The sequence below is a fragment of the Populus euphratica genome, unplaced genomic scaffold, assembly GCF_000495115.2.
Source record: "Populus euphratica unplaced genomic scaffold, PopEup_1.0 scaffold224.1, whole genome shotgun sequence".
In the NCBI taxonomy this organism is placed as follows: domain Eukaryota; kingdom Viridiplantae; phylum Streptophyta; class Magnoliopsida; order Malpighiales; family Salicaceae; genus Populus; species Populus euphratica.
The window spans coordinates 172,757-192,626 of record NW_011500106.1 but is presented as its reverse complement, the minus strand read 5'-3'; the positions used below and the strand labels follow the sequence as shown (position 1 = coordinate 192,626).

Below are 19,870 nucleotides of genomic sequence, written 5' to 3'. Positions count from 1 at the left end.
TAAAAATATTATCAAAAAATACCAATATCAATTTATAAAGAAATGACTTGAATACCTCTTTAATCATGTTTTGAAAAGTTACATTTATATTTGTAATACCAAATGTTATGACCATAAATTTATAATGGCTTTAGTGTATATGAAAAGCTAGTTTCTCTTTATCTTCAAGGTGTATATAAATTTGATGATGTCTCAATCATAAATTAAACTTTGTAAAAAATCATGCCCTGTGTAATTCATCTAATAACTCGTCGATGATGGGTATCATAAATCTATCCTTGACTATAATGTTGTTGATTGCTCAATAATCGACATAAAATTGTTATAAGCCATTATGTTTTTTGATTAATAATACAAGAGAGGAATAGAGACTTGTGCTTGGACGCGTCATACCAGATGATAGGAGCCCTTTCACCATGTTTTTAAATTCATTTTTTTAGTAACATGGATAACAATAAAGCTTAACTAAAATTGAATTAGCTCCATGTAGCAATAAAATCTTGTGATTTTAAGAGCGATAAGGTGCTAAACCTTAACCTTTTGGAAATGATAAAATAGTAATTCAAAATGGTCACCAAATATGAATTTAATTGACTAATTAGAGCTCATTGTTCCCATCCTAAATTCAAGGAATTTAGTTACAATAAAAATATCCTTTTCTTTTTCTCAACTACTCTTCTAAATCATAACCTCCAAGGCCCTTTTATCCTATACAACTTTATTGTTTTCCCTTACCACTAAAACCATATCCATATCTCATTGGATTCCTAAATTATTGCACTTAATATTTTAGCTATTAATTTAAAAAAATAGCATCATATCCTTCACGAGTAAAAGGAAAAAAACCCATGTGGAATTGAATCTTTTGAGCTAAAATATAGATAAATTCTCCAATCTTCATTTTATTTCCATTCGTCACTTGTACTAAAAACTCTATCTTTTTCTGGGATAAATTTTCATTTTGGTAGATAAACTTTGAAGTAAAAAAGTTATAGGTGCTACAAGAATCCACTAATATGATAAGACAGAATCTCTAATTCCTACAAAATACATGTTTAAGGTTTTATATTTCCCAAAATAACATGGAAAATAATTTCATGAATCTCCTCTTTCTCCTTCATGTTAGTTTCATCTAATATCTTATTAATAGAAGAAAAGGTTCATTATATTAAAACTAACTTCTTACAATGACGGTTTAGGGAAAAGTTTCCATCATAAATAAAGCACAACCCACCTTTTTTCTTGTAACTTAACTAAGATTATTATTTTAATGGTGAGGGTATAGGCACAGGCAAAAGATGTTGAGGGTAAGGTTGGCTATCCTCTGACTAATAAGGCCTTTCAAGATTGTATATACTTTTTTTTTTGTCAATACACACAAGACCTTATAGAGTAGTGCAGTACCAATAACAATAGACAAGGAAACTAGATTACATGTTTTTATGTTAGCTTGTATTACCTCCTTTAACATACTCATAAACCACCTAACTTGTTATTTTTTATATAAATGGATAGTTCATTGTAACAAACAATTAAGATCCATTCGCTAATCATATATGCTTTCTTTTGTTTAAGTTTAGTGAGATCCTTAAAAAAGTTTTTGTATTTTGAAGTTCTATAATATAAATCCATCTTGTACTTGAAAACCTCCTAATTGATACCTTTCAATTGATATTTGAAACATTAATACCATAATTAAACATCACCATCTAAGTGGTAACCGGTCATTAGAAGTTTCTTGAACTCTTTTATGTATTGGAACTTAGAAAATCACTCGACCTGATAAATCTACCTTGTTGGATCTTTCAATTCATCATATCATGGAAAGTTCAACTTTTTGATTTTAGTCATAAGGGAGTCTTCACCTAAAAGGATACAATGATGCTATGAGAAGGGTAGATATTGTTGTCATGTCCTCTATTATGCATAAAAAAAACAAACATGTTTTTTATATGCTTTAAAAGGTTCTCTTCACTAGCCTTCATGGCTTTTTATAGTTCTTTTTAACCTATAACTAATGAGCCAAACTTGTTCTCTACTTGCTTGAGGTGGTGGTCGGATATGTTAGACTTTGATACTAAGTTGTTATATGTTGTAGTTTGAGATCTTGTGATGGGTTTATGAATGGGTAAAAAACAAGAATCATCCTTGCATTTTCTATATATGGTGGTAAGTTTGTAGAATACTTTAAGAGATACCTTTTTAAATTGGTTTAATTTAAGAAAAAACATAACTCCAAGTTAACTCTAGGTTAAAAGTAAAAATAATATAATACTTTTAATCATCGCCTCAAGCTATTTAAATAGCCAAATGACTTTTGATGTAATAGATAATAACATATTATTAAGGAAAAAAATTGCATTGCGTAATTCTCGCATAAACTTATTAAAAGGAAATAACATTGATTTTAATTATTAATGATAAGCATCAATCACTCCTATCCTATGATGCTTGGTCTCTAACACTTTTTTCCCCTAATTTATACGAGTTACATGTCTCAATCATGCTTAATAATGCCTATTTTGATGATTGTTAACTCAGAATTGATTTTGTGTTTGAGTTAGAGGTCCCTCTCCTGATCTGTTGAGAAAAGTAATTTGTTGTTAGCAAAACATTTTTTCATCGCTAATCCCATGCCATGCTTTTTATAAATAAAGTATGATATTTTATGAAAATATATGTTTTGAGATTATGTCTTCTTTAAAGGTTCTGTTATTGACCATCTATATTGATAGATAATTTAATAGCTTTTCTAGCTTAAATACTAGAAATTTTCACATGTTTGATTTTATTATGGCTCTAGTAAGTTTTTTTTTTTATAAAAAAAGCATGATGTATTTTGGCATGCTTGAACATGCCCTATACGACTTGGAAAGAAAATGATTACGATAATTTAGATGTTGGGTAGTTTTGAATAGAGTCTCATTCATAAATAGAGGAAGAGTATGCATATTATGAGTAATTGATCAGATCATATATCATTTTAGGTAATCAACAAAATATTAAGTTTTGAAAAAAAAATCGTTGAAGGGATGACTATATGACTTAAGGCATTAGTTTGCTAAATTAATGTACAATCTTTTTGTATCATAAGTTTATTCTCATTTCCAAATTTCCACTTTATTATTCATATTATTCAATAGAAATAGTGGAATACGGGGAGGAAACAATCTCATTCAATCATTTTTTAGGTTGGACATTTATCGTTTCAATAAAATATAAATTCAAAGTTATGATACAATAATTATCCATTTCTTATAATATTGGTTATTGGTATAAAGATCAAAGATAGATAAAAGACAAAGATAGGTGACCTTATTGAAATAAATTGGTTAGTTAAACATCATAAACACTAATATAAAAGTATTGATACATAATATCTAGAATTATAAGCTTCAAAAACATGATCTAAAACCTTTTTAAAAAGCTAGAAAAACATTTTATGGAAAAACAAAAATTAAAGATTTCTTGATCTGGAATGAGATAAAACAAGAGCATGATCTTGATCTAGAAACTAAGATGCCTAAATGCATGGCAATACCTTCTTTTACAGGCTAATATTAGAAACTATTGATTTGATGACTAATTATTGAGTGGGTGGTCACCTCTTGACTTTGGGACAATTCTTATTTTCTTGTCTGCCAAAAAGTCATTGATAACATCAAAATTTGGACCAACCATACTCATGAAAGTTCTAGAAAATTATCTCAACTTTCCAGGCAAAAAAAAAATTGAGGTCATTTGAACTTCTAAAACTCGAGATATGGGCTAAATATTGAATATTGTCTGGGTTGGAGGACAGATTCGAACGTTTACGTTGTTGCTAATATTTGAACTTCCAAACAACATAATTGAGACTAGCCTTTCCATAAAAGTTTTAGGCCTATATCTTAGCTTTTCATTCATATAATGCAGGCCTAAATCCAAGTTCTGCAACTCTAGCTATGATTCAATTACCAAATAGTATTCTAGTTTGAACTAAACCAGCATATCTTTTATAAGCTTCACCCTTTATTTGTCCTTTCAATTTTAGTACTTCAACTTATCAATTAATTTTTTTATTTATGTGATAGGCCTACATTTATAATAAACATTTATCATAAATTAAAGGTATCTTATAGTATCAGACTTATTATTATAAAACATGCTTTAGTCAAGGAATTATTGATATTTCAAGTGCAAAATGATGATATAACACCTTGATAAAAATACATTTTTAAATACTAATCATGATCATACTAAAAGGTTGGTTAAAGATGATGTTAGAAAAAGTATTAAGAAAGGCTAATATAGTTTGAGGTTATCTATCTTTCAAGAAAGATTAAAAAGGGTACCCTAGCTATCCTAACCTATTTAGATTAAAACACTTATTGAATGCAAAAAATTATTCATAAAATTGATCTTATTGACTTGACTTGTGACCATTAACGCATTCTCTATAGAAAAGGAACCAAATAAAAGTGTGTTTTGGGTCAGGTCCTTACAATCCTATCACCTCTTGACATATAGGCTGATAGATAAGCTTCTTTTTTTTTCCACAATGGCGTGGGGCGTTAGAGGTTATTGCCTTACAATCGAATCCCTCCCTCTATATTTTTTTTTTATTTTTCTAATCTTCCCCTAATTAATTTCAAAACTAACAAACCCATAAAAGCTTTTAAAATGATCTTTTAATTTTAATTTAAGATCTCAATTCATTATGATCTCTACACCAGGTTCATCAAATAATTGGATTTCATGTTTGAGAAATTTTCTTGGCTTATTTAGAACTCCATGCCTGTTTTGACTATTTGTTTCCATTTTTATTTTATAATCTTAAATTGTAACATTCCCCGTACCAAAACTAATGTATCAATCTTAAAAAGAAAATAAACATGGTAATTTTTTTTTTATTGATCTCATACATAGTTTTTTAAAATTTCTACCAAAATTTTGATAGAATTTCTCCTATACCGAAAGGTCCCGAGCTATCAACAAGTCATTTGTACATATCCTGTATTCATTGTTCATGCATAATCCAATCATTCCAAGACTCAAACTATAGACTTTTAAGATAAAATTCACATAATTATCAAGTAACAAAAATGAGAAGAATCCTAGGATTTAAGAGGCAACCATAGAATTACCATCATAATTGCATTCATACGTTAGCATAATAAAGATTTTAAATTTCAATTTACTACTTACAGTTTTAACAAAAATAACACTATATAACTTTCTACATACAATTTAGGAGTATTGTTATATATAACCCAAAGAAAAAATTCTTTCATTTTTCTATTAAATGAAGTGATTGTACAGAGGGAACACTAAATCATCAACTAAGGGTTGTTGAAATGAACCTGAATAGTAATTTGCATAAACATTATTAAATTAATTAAGGTAATCTAGTATACTTTTAATTACACTAACAATTTGCTTTCTAATTCTTTTATTAATCAATTTCTATAATTTTCCATCTGTCAACACACTCATCTTGTCCAATAACAACTAATTCTATCGAACACCCTTTCGTATGGTACCAATTTCAAACCAAAACATTAATCCAACTATCAGCTAATTTATAGGGTACCGGTTACAAACCAAGACACTAGTCCATTTCTTAGCCTATTCATACGACACCAGTTTCAAACTAGGACACTGGTCCATTCATCATTCAAACACTACATATAAATACAAAAATTTAAACTATATCTTATCAGGGATTAAATTAAAGAATTACTCAAGAATTTAAATTAGAAATCAAAATGTTAGACACTACTTGAAAACTATGTTCTACTAGTCATCTCCTGCTCCCCTCTATTTTCTATAATTTCATCTGTATCAATAGTTACACTAATGTAAATTTCAAATCTTGACCATACACACACACACACACACACACATACTACCTACATTATTCAACATTTTGTAATTAAAAAACAATTCCAAAAAGAAGTTATCAATTTACAATTTTTGGGTGGCTCAACATAACTTATTGTCTAACTGTTACTGTATGAACTCTTCTCAAATTTTTAAATATATTTAGAGTTAAAGAAATTCATTTCAAGTGTGATTGGTTTCGTTTAAAAGTTAAGACATGAGGCTACAAGTTTTATGGAGGAAGGAGAACTCAGTTCTACCTCTAAAACAGTAAAAATTTCAACATTGGATTATTATTGTCCAACTATTACTATCTAAAAAATTGAATTATTATTGTCTGACATCTCCTTAGATTTTTAACTATATTTGGATTTATATAAATTCATTTTAAGCGAGATTGGTCTCGTTAGAAAGCTAAGACATAAGGTTACAAGTTACATGTAGGAAAGAGAACCCGGTTCTGCCCTTAAAATAGTTAAAATTGCTCTACTGTTACTGTCTAAAAAATTGAATTGTTACTATCTGACCTTTCCTCATATTTTAAACTTTATGTGGAGTTATAAAACTTCATTTCAAGCAATATTGGTCTCGTTGGAAAACTAAGACACGGGGCTACAAGTTTTATGTAGGAAAGATAATTTAGTTATGCCTTCATGATAGTCAAAATTGTTCATAACAAACATTGGACTGTTATTGTCTAAAATTTTTAACTATTACTATTTGAACACTGTTTAGTATTTTGAGTATAACCCGAGCTACAGAGCTTGGTTTTATGCATGGTTTGTTTATTTGGAACACTATAACATGGGTCTATAACTTTTATGGAGATAAGTATCTCAAAGTTTGTTATCTTAGGATCCAAATCTTAATAGAGAAGCTAAGAAACAACCTATCGAGTTTTTTATTTCTAAGTTCAACAAGTATAAATTCGTTTCCCATGCATTTTTTTCCCATTATTTCATCCACCTATAATTATTTAACAAACTTTTTAAACCTATACTAAGACATTCTAAAATCTCAATTTTTCAAAAGAAAAAACATAAACAAATTCAAGTAACTTAATAAGAGAGCTTATTACATTTTATTACAAAACAATGAGTCAAGAGATCGAGAACAAACCCTTTTCCTCTTCTATTTCCTTTTTTCTTTTAACCCTTCCCTTCCTATTAGTAAATTTTTTTCTAAGTTTTCTTCCTAAATCTTATCTTAAGCACTCTTAATTCACTTGCTCTCACTTTCTTTTAGATTTAAAGGATAAATTTACAAGGTTTAAAGGATAAATTTAAAGGTTTTCTTTGAACTTTTCTTTTCTTTTCTTTCTTTTTCCTTTTGGTCGGCCATTACTCTAGGGATTTCTAGAGATTTCTTGTTATTTATAATTATGTTCTTTCCTTATTTGCATCTTGCCCCCTATATTTACTTCTATTTTCACATTAACCTCACCATTCCTTTTATTAATCCATTGACCTCCACTATTTATCTTTCAATTTATTAACTCCTTACTCCTTTATTATTGTTTTTAATTTTACTCCTCTCATTAAATAACTTCTCTTTTAATCCAATTAATTTTTCAATTTAATCATTTTCCACATATTTTGTATTTTATTTTATTTTACTAAATCAAGATGAAATTATTATATTCGATGGTTTACATAAATATCCATTCAACAAGAGCTATTTTAAACTATCATTAAAAAAAACTAAAAGAGGTGGTGTTTTTACCACCCATCACCTCACAAAATATTATTCATTGCAATATTTTTTTTAATTTTTTTAAATATATGTTTCTTTCCCAAATTTTATATTTAAACATTTTTTTTATTAAAGATTAGGTTTCCTGATTTGTTATAGTTCGTTTTTTATGCAGTTATTTTAGTCTTATGACTTATGTTATGAGTTTAATAAGTTAACCCATTTGACTTGATTTTTTTTTAAAAATTTATCCTTCAATATTGAGATGTTAGGAATTAGACTTTATAATGTTTTTTTTTGTTTGTTATCTATGAGGTTATTCTGATCTTATGACCCAAGTCATGATATTTACATGTTAACCTAGATAGATTCAGGTTGTTTTATTTTTTTTTTTTTTAGATCGAGTTTTTTTCTTTTAATTTTATCATTCAATAATGAGTTTATTAGGAATTGAGCTTTACATTTGGTTTTAATTTTTTTTTTATGGGGTTATCATAGTCTTATGACCTGAGTCATAAGTTTGATAAGTTAACCCGAGTTGACTTAGGTTATTTTTTCAGTTTATTTTCTATAAGGTTATTCAGTCCTCATAACCCAGGTCATGAGTTTGGCAGGTTAACATGAGTTGACTTAAATTTTTTTTTTTTTTTTATCTTTTTTAATTGATTTTTTTAATTTCATCATTCAATATTAAGTTGATTGAGAATTATAATTTATAATTTGGCTAGTTTACTCGAGAAATTTGTTTTGGCTTTTTTTAACTATATATTTTTTTAATTTCATCCTTCAACATTGAGTTGATTTTGAATTAGGCTTAATAATTTATTTCAATCTGCTTTATATAGAGTTATCATAGTCTTATGACTCAAATGATAGATTTAACAGGTTAACCCAAGTTAAACTGAATTGATTCAATATGTTATCATCTCAATATTAAAAAAAAATGTTATCTTGAATTTTTTTAGTCAAATTATGTTTTTACTAGTAATGCAAGTTGTTTTTAGACCCGCCAATAAATCATGTCATATCATATTAATCTCCACATGATTGTTTTCTACTAGAAAAACCTCATTAATGCATGGATGTTTCTTTTTATATTTTTTTTAATAGAAAAATATTAGCAATGTTTGAGTTTATTCTTATTCCTTTAGGAGGCATGTGTAGCTCATATTGACCACTATTAATATCATTTATAGATTCAACTCGTTGAGCTTTTTTTAATGGTTATGAGAGTGTTATTATTGGAGTTTAGATTTAAGTCCAGTATCTTTTATTTTCTTTTTTCCCTTTTATTTTGCTTTTTTTTTCAATTTTTTTTATCTCTTTTATCTCCCATCTCATATTTATTATTCGTGGAAACTAAAATATCATAGTTTCTAATTGAGATATTTTAAAACTAAGCTATTTTTTTTTTCTATATACGCTAATTTGTCAAAAAAAAAATTAAATATGTTAATTTTCAAAAGAATTAAAAAAAGTTATCCAATGATGAAAAATTATCATCACCTAATAACTCTTAATATCAAGCCAATAACCATGTCAACAAGTTCAAAAAATTACTCAACTAAATTTTTTTTATGCGGATCCCATCTCTTCTTTTCTTTTACCCGTCTTTGAGGATATTTATGAGTTGAATTTTATATTATTTATATTCAAATCCAAACCCTAAATAACCATTCTAGTACAAACTAAACGAATATGGAATGTTGGTATCCAATTAGGTTTCGAGTACTTATTTAGTGTTCATTATCTGAACATGATCTAAACTTAAATATTATAATTGATCGTAATTAGCTTATATCCTAGATGGGTAGGGTTGGGGTTCAGGTAAAGTAAACTAACATTCACACCCAGTTAAAAACCAAATTTTTAACCTTTAAATTTTACTGGAAACCTGTGTCCTGATTTTGAGATCCATTTGGGTTGCTTCCACCTGGATTCATTGATTTTCAGTGAAATTGTCATCTCAACTCTCGCGGGTTGCTTCCACCTGGATTCATTGATTTTATTGTGCTATGTGGAGTGAGGAGCCCTCCTTGATTAATCTATCTTGACCTGCCTCTGTCGTTTTCCTTATATAAAACAAAATGATGCCATTTCCAAGGCTTGGATAAGTTAATTAAGCAACAGCGGCATTTAATTATTTATATTAGAGCTCATCTTACATCGATGCCTTCCATAAGTTTAAACAATGAAGACAACATATATATATATATATATAGACAAATGTACGATAAAAGCAATAAGATTAAATGGTTGAGTACAATTACTAACACCACCCTCTTATTTTACCTATTATTTTAAAGAGAAAAACAAATCATTTCATAAGAAAAGCCATTTTAAGTAACTATGAAGTATTAATTTCTTTCATGAGAAGATTATGAAGTGTAATTATATTGTTATATTGTATAGTTATTACTTGTTTTATAACTAGTTATTTTGAAATTTTACAAATTACAAATTATGAATAACTCAGACTTAATAAGTTATAAACTTCATCTCAAACTTCATCTCATGATTTTATCAACTTAAAATTACTATAATTATAGTTTTATTATTATCATACAATTATAGTATATTTAAGTAGTCATAAATAATTTTATATGTCAAAGATACTTCTCAATTTAAAATTTAATTTATTATGTGAGATTTTAATATATAATTTTATATTATTTTTTAGCATGAATTTTCAAACAAAAACTATTTAAACTAAAAATATTTATAGATCCATACTACCTAGTGTTATTAATTAAATTTAATTAAAAAAATAAAACTAAAAAAATTTAAACTCATGATTGTTAGGTTTTTAAATTTTTAATACTATATTAAAAAATTATTTTGATTTAAAAATTTAAGTTATTAAGAAATGTTTAAAATATAATTTTATATTACTTTATAACAAAGTGTAAATAATTTTATTAAAAAAATAAAAATTTTAAAAAAATCTTTAATACTCTATTTTTGTATGTTATCTTTATAATTTCATTAAGAATTGTGCTGTGTTATATATCAATTAATCATTAGTTGAATCATTAAAAACACACTATAATAAAAAATAAATTTATTCACTTAAATTATCATAACCTAACCCATAAAAAACAATTCAATTTCTTCTCCTACCTTTTCTTCTTCTTTTTCTATTCTTTTCTAATTTATATTTTAAAATTTCATTTTTTATTTTTTTAGTGGTTGAACAACGAAATGATACCATTCTTTACCAGAATAAAAATCATTAAAAAAAGAGAGAAAGAATACGATGGCTGTCCAGTGCCATTCACCACCGACAGCGCAACGGGACACATGATAAGCATCTGTACGCACACAAGCGCCCGATCTTATTCTGCTACAAAAATAGTACAGAGAGGACTTCTATCTATAAGTCACCTCGTACATTATGACTGCCCACTCCCCAAATCACACGTGCTAAGCAGCACGCGGAATCCGTTTTTCGTCAAAAGTTGAGTCCAGACACCCCCCCTCCCCCTCCCCCTCCTTCTCAGATCAGTCAGCTGTCCTTCTCGCTAACTCAACTACTGCCGGCTAATCATTCGCTCTCCCTTCCCGTCTCTCTGAAAAAACACACTCTCTCTCTGTCGAAGAACTCTGTATCAGCGACGTAGAGGATCTTCAAGCTCTCTCTCTAAAAGATCGAAAGTAATTCCTTCTCTCTCTCTCTCTGGATTAATATATATACTTCAATGCATGATAAGTTGCAGATGATGTGTTTTGGTCACTTTAAATTGTGTTTGGTTGCTGAGAAAATAAATGAAAACTTATTTACTTGTACCTATACTAGCATCATTCGGTTTTAGAAGATTTTGATTGCTGCTGTGCTGAAGTGTACTGCTTTATGTTCATGGTTCTCAATTCGTAGGTTGCTGTTGTGTTTTATGTTTGGTTGCTGAGTAATGTAAAATCAATGGAAAGAAAATAAAACGTGCTATTGTTGTCATATAAATCTAGCTGCACAAGTAAGGAATTTAAGTTCGCTTGTACTTGTGGAAAGGAAAAAAAAAAAAACTGAAAACTCTTGGAATCTTAATTACCTTGTAATTTTATTTAGAGCACTGCTTGGTTGTTGAATAAAAATCCTCTATTTTTTTCTTTAATTTATTTATGAAAGAGAAATTAATAATAATAATAATAAAATCCTCCGTTTCCTCAGAAAGCAACGAGCAACTCTTCTCTTTTGGTTTCAAGAGAAGTTTGAGAGCTATATTAATTAGACCAGTTCGAACGTCCATACATGTACTGATTTTTTGGGTAATGGATGTAACTGAAGAAACGTGGATTAAGATTTTTGCTGTTGTGATATAGTTGAAGAAGAAACGAATGGAGGAAGGCAAGAGTAGAGGAGATTTACATGTTAATGTACTTAAGCAAACACCTTTAAGACAAGGTGGAAGTTTCAAGTCCACCACATTGTCAGGGAGATCAACACCTCGGAACTCTCCTACTCATCGGTTACTACATTCCAGTCGAACTCCACGAAGAGAGGGTAGAGGTAGTGGAGGGATACAGTGGTTTCGAAGCAATCGATTAATATACTGGTTACTTCTCATTACTCTATGGACTTACCTTGGGTTTTACGTCCAGTCCAGATGGGCTCATGGTGATAACAAGGATGAATTTCTGGGGTTTGGAGGTAAATCCAGCAATGGACTTTTAGATGCTGAACAGCATACACGGCGAGATTTGCTTGCCAATGATAGTTTGGTAGTTGTAAATAATGGGACCGATAAAATTGAGGTGAGAAATGCTAAAAAGATAGATGTTGTTTTGGCCAAGAAGGGGGATGGAGTTTCATCTAATCGAAGAGTAACTCCCAAGAAGAAGAGCAAGAGAGGTGGACGCAGGTCACGTGCCAAAGTACATGATAAACAAAAGGCAACAGTAGTGATTGAAAGTGATGATGTAGAGGTTGCAGAACCTGATGTTCCTAAAAATAATGCTTCTTATGGTTTACTTGTTGGCCCATTTGGGCCAATAGAGGATAGAATTTTGGAATGGAGCCCTGAGAAACGATCAGGAACATGTGATAGGAAGGGGGCCTTTGCACGTCTTGTATGGTCTAGGAAATTTGTGTTAATATTCCATGAACTCTCGATGACTGGAGCTCCACTTTCAATGTTGGAGTTGGCAACAGAGTTTTTGAGCTGTGGAGCCACAGTTTCTGCTGTAGTTCTCAGCAAGAAGGGTGGCTTGATGCCAGAGCTTGCTAGGAGAAGGATCAAAGTGCTTGAAGACAGAGCAGATCTCAGCTTCAAAACAGCCATGAAAGCAGATCTTGTCATTGCAGGATCAGCTGTCTGTACCTCATGGATAGGTATGAAACATGTGACAACCATTTATCCATGTTTGTTTATATAAGAAACTAACTATGCTGATACGAAGTTTTCTTCTTGTTCTGGCTTTTGATTTGTAAAACTTCAATCTATGACCTTAGGTACTTTTAATAGCTCGAAAACTTGATGCTAAAAAGATTTCAGGGAGTGCAACAAAATGCACAAACATCATTATGAATTAAATGCATGCATTATCTTCTTTAGTATTCTTGTTTATAAATGTATTGCTACTAGCAATCAGATGCATGATACAGAATATTTCCTCTTCATGTGCACATGCCCTTTTCAGCAGTGTCTTGTTGCACTTGGAGTTCAGATTGTCTGTTCCAAATGTATATGCCTATAGGGGGGCAATCACTATGTCTGCTAACTTTTAAGAGACTTTCATAATACATGTACTTACACATGTAACATCTATGATGATGATGAAAATTAATGTCAGTAATTTCAAATGCTTTGGGATGGAATTTATTCAGTAAAATTATGTGTCCTTTCTGCACCTGCTTCATGATGCTTGGAAACGGAGTGGCTTGGCTATCATCATAATTTTATGCTATCCTCCACGTGGAAGGGTGATTATGATAGGTCTGGTAGCATTATATACTGATCAACTCATATGTATGTATCCTCTATATGGTAGGAATCTCTGTAAAATATTTTCTAATTCATCTAACTTATAAAGAGTTAAATAGATATCAGGCTCTTTTGTGGCTTTGATTGGATCACTGACTGCTCTGTTAGTAGATATGAAACATTGAGTGGACAGCTGTACAATATGAAAGAATGTTAATCAGTTGACACAATCTTTGAGTGATGGCTTGTGTCATACCTCTTCTGCTACTCAGAGTTAATGACAAGTGTTCAAACTTTTCTTTGAACTTCCTTTGGAAAATGTGAGGGGAGCTTGGAATCTCATGTTATGAGCTCATGCATCTTATTTTGAATGTGATTTGTTTTCATGCGTTTGCCTTGTACATTGTTATTTGGTGTGCAATTTGTAGGAAGTCTATCTTTAAAAGGCCAAGATTGTAAAAGTTCTATCTTCTCTGTTCACAATTTATACTTAGCACATGAACTGATAGGAAAGAGAACACAATTGCTTTTACCATACGTGAGCAAGCTTTGAAACTAAGGCATTATTGTTATTTCTAGTTGGCAACGAAATAGTTTGAAAAAATGAAAAATTCTATACCATTGAATTCTTTATTTTGGTTTCAGATCAATACATTGCCCGTTTTCCAGCTGGAGGTAGTCAAGTTGTTTGGTGGATTATGGAAAATCGACGAGAATACTTTGATCGGTCAAAAATTATCCTTAATCGAGTGAAAATGCTGGTCTTTCTCTCTGAAAGTCAGATGAAACAATGGCAAACTTGGTGTGAGGAAGAAAATATTAGGCTCAGATCTCCACCAGCAGTCGTTCAACTTTCTGTTAATGATGAGCTAGCTTTTGTAGCCGGCATTGCTTGTTCACTAAATACGCCAGCTTCTAGCTCTGAAAAGATGTTGGAGAAAAGACAGTTGCTACGGGAATCTGTTAGAAAAGAGATGGGATTGACAGATAATGATATGCTTGTGATGTCTCTCAGCAGCATAAATGCTGGTAAGGGTCAGCTTTTGCTTCTTGAATCAGCAAACCGGGTGATTGAACCAGATCCTTCACCTAAAATAACAAATTCAGTGGATAAGGGTAACCAATCTACCTTGGCTGCAAAGCATCATTTAAGAGCTCTGTTGGAGAAGCCAGAAAATCTTGTCAGATTTTCAAATGAATTTAGCCGCAACAGTGAGTCTTCTACCAGATTGGCTGAACCTAACAAGACAAATTCACAAGTTACCAGTGTCTCTAACTCCATTGATTACAACGTTGCAGGGAACCTTGACAGAAGTCACAGAAAAAGGAAGTTGTTGGCTGACAGTGAAGGAACACATGAACAGGCTCTTAAAGTTCTTATTGGTTCTGTTGGATCTAAAAGCAATAAGGTGCCTTATGTCAAAGAGATTCTCAGGTTCGTATCCCAACATTCAAATTTGTCAAAGTCAGTGTTATGGACTTCAGCAACTACACGTGTTGCCTCGCTTTACTCTGCGGCAGATGTTTATATTATAAACTCCCAGGTAATCCTCATCTACACGGTTTACTGATTTATCTGTTTGTGTGCTTTGTTTTTGGTAGGCTCTAAGTTAAATTTTTGGAGTTACATCACAAATTTGAAGTTTCAGGTTATGGTATTAAATTATCATATCTGCATCTCATGATAGAAGTGAAATTTTGTTGACAAAAGTAGCCCATCCTTTCCCTTTTGTTATCTGAAGAATCTTTTTCTAAACTTGCAGATTGAATTAGTAATCCCCATTATGTTATTTGGCAACAGTTTCTGTGTCCATGTTTGACCTTCAGTCATGTCAAATTTCCTTCACCTTTTCCTCTAATTTGAAGTGTCCAAGGGTCATAGACCCTTATTTGAGTGTCCAGTATCTGAAACTTGTACTGCAGGGTAAAATGAAGTAAAAGGATCACATTCAGAAATTTGAATACGGTTATGCTTATCCATCTGCTTTACTTATACATTAGAACACGGAAGTAGTTTGCTGTATGGAATTACATTTCAAAATTCACAAAAACTCTTTCAACTATGCAATCTATGTACACAGTGAAATTTGCTGCAGAAATATGGTAGTGTATAAAATGGGATGTGGGCAATGTGGCATTGAGATGCCCTAACCAGCCCGTTGTATTAGTGATGTAACCAGCCCGTTGTATTAGTGATGCAGAAATTTAAGTCTTGATTCTAAGGAGCCTGCTCCCTGCCCAATGTGCAATGCCTTACACCATTTTCCATTGAGTTATGTGGCTATGTTCCAAGATCTTGATCATTCAGTTGTTCTGTTACAACAGAAACTCATTTAGTAGAGCTCAAGCAGTGTAACTTATCAACCTACATACAAACTGAATGATTGACAAGAACTAGTCCCATTCTCATGCTGAGCTCATTTATTACTGGAATAATTTAAATGTTGCCTGTTATTGTGGGTCCCTCATCCATTCACCCACGAGCTATAGAGGGTGAACATGTGGTCTGGTGTAGAGTCGATAACCAAGGAAGAGTTTAGTAAGAATGTCTGCCAGTGTTTCTAAAGTTGATTACATGATAATGGGGTGTTGCATCAAGTGTAATCGGTTTGTAACTATGTATCTGATGTTGACAACAATGTAATATCCATCATCATAAACTAGCATTTGTGTTTCAATAGAACTCCTTTTTTACTGGTGTAGTTTACTCATTGTGAAAAACAAATGTCAACTCTTACTTATGAGACCTATTCTGTATTAATAAGAAAGCGTATGGAAATTTCTGGATTGGTTTTCAGGGCCTGGGAGAGACATTTGGAAGAGTTACCATAGAAGCCATGGCGTTTGGTCTTCCGGTAAGGCAACCAACACCTTCCTGTTTTTGTAAGGCTGGCATGGATAGTATATGTTGATTGCTCATCCTGCTAACTTATCATTCGTGGAACTTGAATTAGTAAATAGCTGGCCTGTCATGGTCTCATGTCAACTTTTTCTGGGGAAAAAATACGATATCATGCTCATCTTGAGCTAAGAGGACCACCATTATCAAACCTTAGTTTTTGAATATGACTGGTTAAATATATTTTTATTTTTCCTGACCGGAATAAACTGCAAAGCATGTCACCATCGGTATTCAGTGTTCTTCATTAACTTTGTTTAACTATTTTCTCTTAGTCTGCCTTATTAACTAGGAAACCCTCATTCTTAATTCAAAATATTCTTTTACCAATTCCATTCTATGCAGTCGACGAACTTTCTGCAAATCACTTTCAGAAAGATAGGTCTTTAGCCAGCTGTAAAAGATAACACATTTTGTTTGAATTTGCTAGATACATCTCATTTGACTTACTTCATGCTTTCACCCAGTCACTGTTTTAGTAGAGCATGTAGAAAGCACAACTCTTACTCCATGCACGAGCGTACAAAAACTGTCAGTTAAATGTCTTTAGTAGGAGCTGGCAACAAAATAATACCATGACCCTTGGATGAGGTGTTTAGGTGTTTCTTGAGAAAAGAAAGGGAGCTTAGGTGTTTGATCCATTTACATCCAATAGCACCTAGCACAAATATCAGTGTGAATGTTTAGTGTTTTTTCAAGGCATGAATTCAAGGAAGCCCGCTAGAAATTATGTGAAAAAAAACGATAGTCTGTTTTCTTTAGGGGATACACATTCATTTTCTTCAAAGACCCCTCCTGTTCCATAAGCTAGTATCCTAGAAAAGTTTTGCATTTGAATGTCCATGGTTGCTGTAAAATATGTTAGGAAGATATAGCATGAAGACATCATGTATTTCTTTGTATGTGATTTTAAGTTTCAGTTTTAATGCGGACAAACCGGTGGTTGCTTAGCTGTGTGCGCACAAACTTTGCGAGGCATTGTCCAGAGGATTCTGGAACTTGGTCTATTCTTAATGGACACACATTTAACGTTTCTGAAGCTAAACAGCTTGAAATGCAATGAGCTGGTAGCTCAACTAGAACCCCGCTCCCGCTCCCACCAAGAAGTCTTGTTTGTAGAAAACAAAAAAGAAGAAAAAAAGAAAAAGGAAAACAAACACAGCCATCTTAAATTTACCCTTTGCTCCAATGGTGTATATGAACACTACTTGTGCTTCGAGGTAAACCTATCATCATATCACTACAGCTGGACTTATCTCCGTCACTTAAGACATCTATCCAGGAGTTTCTTTTCTTTTCTTTGTTAACTTCTGCTGCATGCATTCAAGATTGCAACGAACAAGCCTTCCAGATTTATATTCTTTTCCATTTTATCAGGTCCTTGGAACAGATGCAGGAGGCACACAAGAAATCGTTGAGCACAACATAACAGGGCTTCTTCATCCCGTGGGACATCCAGGATCTCGTGTTCTTGCTCAAAATATCGAACTCTTACTTAAAAATCCGTCTCTGAGGGAGCAAATGGGGATCAAAGGGAGGAAAAAGGTGGAGAAAATGTACTTGAAGCGGCACATGTATAAAAAAAATTGGGAGGTTCTATACAAGTGCATGAGAGTCAAATGACATCTGCCACTGCACAGACTGATTCTTTGATTGGTTTTGAATTTGAAAGAAATTTGTGAGCATCGATGCAGATTGTATTACCCAACACAACTGAATTGTAAGGTTTCAAATTTAGCAAATTGTATCTGGATTATTTGGAAGCTGTAGCTGTTTGATTGATTTCGAGCTTGAAAGTTCTTTCTCCACCAGCATGTTCTCGTCGTTGCATTACATGAATCAAAAGGCATGCGAAGAAACATGAAAAAAACTTTGATGCTGGCAAAAAAAGGTCCTTACAGAGTGGGTTTTTACTTTCAAGTTCTCACTCATAGCTCCTAAAAAGGTACCTCACGGAGAGCAGCATTAAGCACTGTTATCGTCATTATTAGAAGGATTTACGCTGGATCCACAATTAATTGGAGCTATTAAAGAGAATTGTTTCCGTTGTCTGTGTTCAGGAAACACACTTCTAATGATAACTAAAGTTAGCTTTCATGTTTGGAAATTTAGCACACGTTTTGTAATTTAATTGCTGGGTTTTTTTTTTTAATTTTCAAATATTTTTTTATTAAATTAATTTTTTTAGTGTTTTTTATATTATTTTGATATGTTAATATTAAAAATAAAATTTTAAAAATAAAATAAAAAATTATTTTAATATAATTACAAGAAAATATTTGTGTCGTTGTATATTTTACCAAATCTCTACTCTTCAACCTATTATTACGAATTTAATTCATCTCAATTTATAAGAAATGTGTATTTAACATCCGATTTTGTATTGTTTTCATACATTAAAAATTTTAAAACGAAATTGATATGAAAAGAAAAATAAAGGAAAAATGGAAAGATACTTGTGTATAATATTATTAATGAGATCTATTATTTTTGTTTTTAGTAAAAATAGTTTAAATATATCACTTGTAAACTGTTAAGAAAAATTATTCGTTCACACAATATTACACAACAACAATAAAATAATAAACTATCTTCTACAAACAACATCTAATCAAGTTTGAAAAGAAAGAAGAACATATATATATATATATAATAAAAAGTCACTTTTTATTAGTTATTTAATAGTGAAAAAAAATGGAACATTTTAAAAACAATAGAGATAATATTGGAAATTTTTTAATTAAGTGGGTAAAACTTAAAAGTAGAAAGTCCACAGTAGAAATATAATTTATCAAAAAAACAGATTGATATTTAAAAATTATAAAGTTGAAAAAGGAAAAGATATACTTGCCTCACTATGTCAAATACAAAACTTGGAGCAAGTTATTATTTAATCCCCGTGTTTTTTATAAGATAATTAGTTAATCCCTTTTTTGTTTTTTTTATAAAAAACATGATTAAGTTCTAATATTTTCATATTTGATTCCATCTTGGTCCTTATATTTTTTTAATCACAATTAAATAGTTTTTTAGCCTAAATATCCTTCATTTGTAATCAAAATCCCCAATTTTATTTACTACAGATAAAATTAAAAAGGACTAACTTACAAAATCATAAAAAATAAAAGAGACTAAATTATAATTTTCTCAAAAAACTTAATTGTGAGTGTTTCTATGTGGAATCAAACAGTGTTTATTATGAGAAATTTTGCTCAATCTCGTGAGGACTTTAGTGCAATTTTTTCTCATGCTTTGTGAATTAACAAGACATTTTTTTTCTCATTCATTTTTTGTGAACAAAGGCGAAAGCGGGGAGATAAAAGAACAAAACCGACAAGGGAAGAAGTTGAGAAGGAAGGCGCCTCAGAGAAGGAAGATTTATAGAGAGGAGGCCTTGCTTTCGCATCACTGGCATATGTGTTTGTTATTATAATAATTTTTATAATTATAATTTAAAAAATATATTTTTAATTAAAATTAATTTGATATTTATAAAGAT

At 30.9% G+C, this 19,870-nt stretch overlaps 1 protein-coding gene across 3 annotated transcripts; it reads left to right on the top strand.

Moving 5' to 3' along the window:
* The first annotated feature begins 10,855 nt into the window (after positions 1-10,855).
* LOC105109641 (UDP-Glycosyltransferase superfamily protein) lies at positions 10,856-18,182 on the top strand. Of its 3 annotated transcripts, XM_011004400.1 has the most exons (6): positions 10,858-11,208; positions 11,720-12,880; positions 14,118-14,684; positions 14,772-15,016; positions 16,271-16,327; positions 17,749-18,182. In XM_011004400.1, exons 2-6 carry the CDS (start codon positions 11,887-11,889, stop codon positions 17,992-17,994), a joined length of 2,109 nt encoding a protein of 702 aa, XP_011002702.1. In that variant the 5' UTR covers positions 10,858-11,208; positions 11,720-11,886; the 3' UTR covers positions 17,995-18,182. The 3 variants fall into 3 exon arrangements, with proteins under 3 accessions (XP_011002700.1, XP_011002699.1, XP_011002702.1); XM_011004398.1 differs by having other exon boundaries at positions 10,856-11,208; positions 11,872-12,880; positions 14,118-15,016; XM_011004397.1 differs by having other exon boundaries at positions 10,856-11,208; positions 14,118-15,016.
* The last annotated feature ends 1,688 nt before the right edge of the window (positions 18,183-19,870 follow it).